Source organism: Gossypium arboreum, chromosome 3 (genome assembly GCF_025698485.1).
Source record: "Gossypium arboreum isolate Shixiya-1 chromosome 3, ASM2569848v2, whole genome shotgun sequence".
Classification (NCBI taxonomy): domain Eukaryota; kingdom Viridiplantae; phylum Streptophyta; class Magnoliopsida; order Malvales; family Malvaceae; genus Gossypium; species Gossypium arboreum.
This window is the reverse complement of record NC_069072.1, coordinates 80,407,053-80,413,760: the sequence shown is the minus strand read 5'-3', so window position 1 is coordinate 80,413,760 and position 6,708 is coordinate 80,407,053. Positions and strand designations below refer to the sequence as shown.

Here is a 6,708-nt window from a genome sequence, read left to right as displayed (position 1 = left end):
AATTGGACCATTTTGCAAGGTTTGCGAAATTGGTAAGAGTGTATGATATAGATGAATTTGTAAGAGGTGATAAGTATAAATATTATTAGGCTAGGTTTGAATGATTGGAAAGTGAGATGAAAATTGAATTACGAGCCTAAGGGAAAAATCATAAAGTTAGCAAATTTCGAGGGCAAATTAGTTATTTTGCCCTAGGATGAGGTATGGACTAAAAAGAAATAAAACGTGTATTGATAAAATTATTTTGCTGATATATAGACCCCAAGAGGCCAAATTCAGAAGTTGACCAAGGGAAACGGAAGGTTTCGGAGTGATAAAAGCTCAAATCCGAAACAATCACTAGGTAAGTTCGAATAACTCAAAGTAGACTTTAATATACTTAGAATGTATATTTTTGATTGCATAAATGTAATAATTGCCTATTGCATGATAATTTATGAGATGTAATAAAATAAGAAAAATGAATACAAGAATGTCCCGGTTGAATGAATAGTGTTACTCGATGGAATATCTCAAAAATGAATTGACGGGGAAAGGGATCTAGCCCGGATGGGTGATCTCAAAATGATCTAGCCTCCCGAAGAAAATGTGTTCCTTAGGGATTTAGCCCAGACAGGTAATCCGAGGTAGGATTTGAATTTAGCCTGGACTGGTAATTCAGATCCGAGCTCATTAGAGTATATGTCGCTGTAAGTGGATTTATCCTGGACTGGTAATCTCGACATTTACTCTATGAGTTTGTATTACGGGGAATTTAGCCTGATTTGGTAATTTTAGCATAAGATGCGAGGTTCGCCTGAGTGCGTACTCGAAATGATCACTTTTATGAATTGACTGGAAATGAGATATCTATCGGAAAACCAAGAAATTCAATGGGATCAACATAAGATGTAAATTTGGGAATAATGATGTGATGAGCTCATCTAGATATACTATTATCTTGTCATGCCATAAGACTAAATTAGTGGTTGAGTGCATGTGATAGGAAATCTATTCTATACTTGTTTGGATGAAGTGTTTATTATGGCTACATGCTAAATAATCGGTAAGTTTACTTTCTCGTTATCCAGACTTACTAAGCATGTTAATGCTTACCCCCTTTTGTTTTCCCCCTATTTGTCAGTACTCGTGAACTCTTGAGGATTGGAAGACGGTGGAAGCGTTGATCACACTATCGACCTAATCCTATTTTGGGTATTTGTGAAAACTTCTATTTTGTCATAATGGCATGTATAGGGCTAGACTAGGATGTTTGGCTTAATGAGAAATTGGTTATGTATTTTGACTAAGTCAAAAGCCCTTCATTTTGTATCAAGCCTAGTATTCATTTTGGTAAATGTATATAATATTCTTCCTATGGTTGAATTGTTGTATATTGAGGAAAAAATTGTGCGTTGAAATGATCTTGTGTAGGTTGTGTAAAAGGGGTGACAAAATGGCTTAGAAATGACCTCCTTTTGGCCACACGGGCGTGTGCCATGGCCGTGCCTTAGAGTCAGTATTGTACACGAGTAGGCCACACGGGCGTGTGCCATGGCCGTGTGTTGAAGTCAGTGTTGCACACGAGCTATGGGCATGGGCGTGCCCAAGCTACACGGGCGTGTGGAGTCTTCAAGCATGAATTTTTTAAGTTTTCCTTAAGCTCTCGGTTTGGTCCCGAACCATCTTAAATGTATGTTTTGTGCCTTGTAGGCTCATTTAAGGGACAGATTGCATGTGAACGAGAAGTTTTAAGCTAAAAGAAAGTTCATGGCCCGATTTTATATGTGTATGCTCGAATTAAGTCTGGTAACACCTCAAACCCTGTCTCGGCGTTGGATACGGGCAAGGGGTGTTACATTTATTGGTATCAGAGCTACGGTTTGGTCGGTTCTCAAACTAACGTAACATGTATCGAGTCTAGCTATACATGCCATTATACAGGTGATAATAGTGTGACATCTTCTAACCTTTTTAACCGTATTTGAATATAGAAAATATCTTCCGATCAGGCTCGAGATGAGCTCGAGGCAGCCGAGAGCTATGCTTCAGCTTCCATACTGAGGGATAACTCTAGTAGTAGTAGAAAGCCCGTGTCTAGGAAGAGGCGAAAGCTGCCTTCTTTGAAATGATGGACGAATGGTTCAAGGAATAAGTGAGAAATTGTCCTGAGATACCCCGACCCTTTCCACCTGTTACCCAACTTGAGGGAGCACCACAGGTTATGGAGCTGTTAGATTTGGAAAGGCTCCAGTAGATAAACTTAGGAAATATGGAGCTGAAGAGTTCAGAGCCACCCTAGATGATGACCCAGAATGTGTGGAATTTTGGCTTGAAAACACTATGAGAGTGCAAGATGATTTGTCGTGTACTTCAGAAGAAAGTTTGAAATGTGCGGTATCTCTTTTGAAGGATACTGCTTATAATTGGTGTAATTGGTGGCACAGAGAGAGATCATCACATAGGAATTTTTCCAAACTGAGTTTAAAAAGAAGTTCATCAGTCAAAGGTTTTTAGATAAAAAAGAAAAGGAGTTCCTGGAACTCAAATAAGGAGACAGGACCGTGTCAGAGTATGAAAGGGAATTTGTGAGACTAAGTCAGTATGCGAATGAATGGGTCCAAACAGAGGTCGAAATGTGCAAACGTTTTGAGGAGGGTTTGAATGAAGAAATTAAGCTGTTGATCAGAATTCTTGAGATACGAGAATTCGCCGCTTTAGCCGGTCGAGCTAAAAAGGCCGAGGGGCTTAACAATGAAAGGAAGCAAGCCAAGAGAGAGGCTCGAGTAACAAGTAAGAGGACTAGTAGCAAAGTGCATTCTTTTCCTACAAAGAAATCAATGAGTCGCCAAGACCGCTCCACTTCATCAGTGGGATACTCGGGCAGTGCAAGGAGTTCCAAGCGCCATAACCCAAAGTCTTCTTCTCCTTTGGCCACAAGTGTGGGAAGTATTGATGATCAAAGACTGAAGTGCATGAGTTGCAACAAATTCCACTTCGGGGAATGTCGAATGAAGAGTGGGGCATGTTATAGATGTGGTTCTCTCAACCACTTCTTTAGAGATTGCCCGAAAAGATCGAATAGAGAAGTTGAGCCAGCTCTGAGATCAATTGCTCCTAATTCTCGGGGTAAACCTCTTAGACCTCACGGAAGTGCTAGTGATAGTCGAACAGTTGCCAGAAACTCCACTGCAAAATTAGAGGCCCGAGCTCCAGCAATAACCTATGCGATCTGTACTCGAGGGTAGTCCTCTACTCCTGATGTCATAACGGGTATATTATCTCTTTATAATACTCGTGTTAATGCTTTGATCGATGCGGGATCGACCCATTCATATATTTGCATGAAATTGGTGTCTAGTATGAACTTGTTTATAGAGCTCACTGAATTTGTAATTAGTGTCTAGAACCCTCTAGGCAAGTCTGTTCTGGTAGATAAAGTTTGTAAGAATTGTCCCTTGACGATTCAAGGCCATTGTTTTTCAGCCAACCTTATGCTCTTGCCTTTTGATGAGTTCGACGTGATTCTTGGCATGGACTAGTTGACCGTACATAACGTGGTTGTAAATTGGGGGAGCAAGTATGTTGAATTGACGGTTCCTAATGGTGAGACTCTTCGGGTTGACTCAAGTGAGTAGGATTCATCATTGGTTATGATTTCCTCAATGTCGACCCAAAGGTATTTAAGGAAAGGGTATGAAGCCTACTTAGCCATTGTTTTGAATACCGAAGTATCTAAATTTAGGATGAAGTTGGTACCGGTGGTGCAAGAATATTCAGATGTGTTTCCCGAAGAGTTACCTAGGTTACCCCCTATTAGAGAGGTAGAGTTTGGTATTGAGCTAGCACCCAGAACAACGCCTATTTCTATTGCCCCTTATAGAATGGCACCGACTGAATTGAAAGAGTTAAAGGTACAGTTGCAAGAATTAACTGACAAAGGCTTTGCAAGGCGGACTTTTTCCCCTTAGGGTGCTCCTGTTTTGTTTGTTAGAAAGAAGGATGGATTGATGAGGTTATGCATAAATTACAGACAACTCAACAAAGTGACCATTAAGAACAAGTACCCATTTTCAAGGATTGATGATTTGTTCGATCAGTTGGAAGGGGCCACTGTGTTTTCCAAAATTGACTTGAGGTCCGGCTACTACCAATTGCGAGTTAAAGAGCCAGATGTGCCCAAGACTGCCTTTAGGACAAGATATGGTCACTATGAATTCTTGGTCATGCCGTTTGGTCTAACGAATGCCCCAGCTGTATTCATGGATTTAATGAATAGGGTGTTTCAACCGTACTTGGACAAGTTCATGGTAGTGTTTATTGACGATATCTTGATTTATTCCAAAGATGAGTCAGAGTATACAGAACACTTGAGAACTGTATTACAGACCCGACGGGATAAGCCAATTTATGCTAAATTCAGCAAGAGTGAGTTCTGGCTCCGTGAGGTAGGATTTTTGGGTCACATTGTTTCGGGTGATGGTATCCGAGTTGATCCAAACAAGATCTCTGCTATTATCGATTGGAAACCACCGAAGAATGTAACCGAGGTTAAAAGCTTTTTGGGCTTAGTTGGTTACTATAGACGCTTTGTAAAAGGATTTTCCATGATTACAACTCCATTGACGAGATTGCTACAAAAGGGTGTTAAATTCGAATGGTCCAAGGAATGTCAGCATAGTTTTGAAAAATTAAAGATGTTGTTGACCAAGGCTCCAGTTTTGGTATTACCCGAGTTATGAAAAGAATTTGTGGTCTATAGTGATGCGTCCCTAAATGGACTGGGTTGTGTCTTATGCAAAAGGGTAAAGTGATCGCCTATGCTTCGAGGCAACTAAAACCGCAAGAGAAGAACTACCCAACACACAATTTAGAACTTTCCACAACCACCTTGGCCTTGAAGATTTGGAGGCACTATTTGTATGGTGAGATGTGTCGTATATTCTCCGACCACAAGAGTCTAAAGTATCAATGACTTAGAAAGAATTGAATCTAAGGCAAAGGAGATGGTTAGAGCTGATTAAAGATTATCAACTGATCATTGATTACCATCCGGGAAAGGCGAATGTAATCGCCGACGCCTCGAGCAGGAAGTCATTGTTTGCCTTGAGAGCATTGAACGCTCAGTTGAATATATCTAATGATGGTTCAATCCTAGCAGAGTTGAAGGCCATACCGACTTTTCTTCATAAGATCTGTGAAGCTCAAAAAGATGACGAGAAATTGCAAGCCAAGAGAACTCAGTGTGAGTCAGAGATTGAATCAGATTTTCATATTAGTACCGATGGCTGTATAATGTTCAAAGACAGAATTTTTTTACCCTAGAATGACAAGCTAATTCAAAAGATTCTAAGAGAGGTACATGGTGGTTGTTTTGTCCATCCACTCAGGTAGTGTAAAAATGTACAATGACCTTAAGAAAATGTATTGGTGGTCGGGTATGAAAAGAGACATCTCAGAGTTTGTTACAGCCTGTGTTGGTTCCTAAATGGAAATGGGACAGGATTACCATGGACTTTGTTACTGGATTACCGTTAACCCCGAAGAAGAAAGACGCTATTTGGGTTATAGTTGATATGCTAACGAAGTCGACACACTTCATTCCAGTACGAACTGATTACTCTATTGGCAAGTTGCCTGACTTGTACATATCCGAGATCGTAAGATTACATGAAGTATCGTTATCAATCATTTCAGATAGAGATCTGAGATTCACTTCAAGATTTTGGAAGAAGCTACCGGAAGCTTTGGGTACCAAATTGAATTTCAGTACAGCATTCCACCCTTAGATGGATGGTCAGTTTGAACGGACGATTCAAACTCTTGAAGACATGTTGCGATGTTGCGTCCTTGAATTTCAAGGTAGTTGGGAAAAATTTTTATCGTTGGTGGAATTTGCCTACAACAACAGCTTCCAAACGAGTTTAATATGAAGCATTGTATGGCCGGAAGTGCCGAACTCTATTGTATTGGATGGAACTCAAGGAAAGCCAGATTCACGGGGTTGATTTAATCAAGGAAACGGAAGAAAAGGTTAAGGTGATCTGTGCCTGCTTGAAAGCGGCATCGGACAGGCAAAAGTCGTATGCCGATTTGAAAAGAAAAGAAATGGAATTCTGAATTGGGGACAAAGTATTCTTGAAAGTGTCTTCATGGAAAAAGGTATTGAGATTTGGCCGGAAGGGCAAATTGAGTCCACGGTTTATTGGACCTTATGAGATCATTGAAAGAGTTGGACCTCTAGCCTACCATTTAGCATTGCCACCCGAATTGGAAAAGATCCATGATGTATTTCATGTTTCCATGTTGCATAGATATCGATCAGACCCCTCTCACGTGATTTCTCCAACGGAGGTCGAGATTAGATCGGATATGACCTATGGTGAAGAATCAGTCAAGATTTTGGCTCGGGAAGTCAAACAGTTAAGGAACAAGGATGTAGCCTTGGTGAAAGTGTTATGGCATAGGCATGGGGTGGAAGAACCCACTTGGGAACCTGAAGAAGTCATGAAGAAACAATACCTGAATTTATTTTCTGGTAAGACTTTCGGGGACGAAAGTCCCTAAAGAGGGGAGAATTGTAACATTCCAAAATAGGGCCTAGTTGGAATAGTAGTTTCCAGACCACGAACCCTAGGCTAAGAAAATTCTTTTATTAATATTTTTTGTGTACTAGCATGATTATATAGATACATGAAAATTTTGATGAATTAATTTTACCGATTTTGA

The 6,708-nt window shown here is 40.3% G+C and overlaps 1 protein-coding gene across 1 annotated transcript; it reads left to right on the top strand.

Annotated features, from left to right (window-relative positions):
* Positions 1-2,615: 2,615 nt before the first annotated feature.
* On the top strand, positions 2,616-3,227 carry LOC108475244 (uncharacterized). The gene has a single exon (XM_017777219.1). It carries the CDS (start codon positions 2,616-2,618, stop codon positions 3,225-3,227), a length of 612 nt encoding a protein of 203 aa, XP_017632708.1.
* Positions 3,228-6,708: the final 3,481 nt, after the last annotated feature.

Bases quoted from the DNA above. Each gene is read 5' to 3' on its own strand.
- LOC108475244 (XM_017777219.1), top strand. From the start codon at position 2,616: ATGTGCAAACGTTTTGAGGAGGGTTTGAATGAAGAAATTAAGCTGTTG.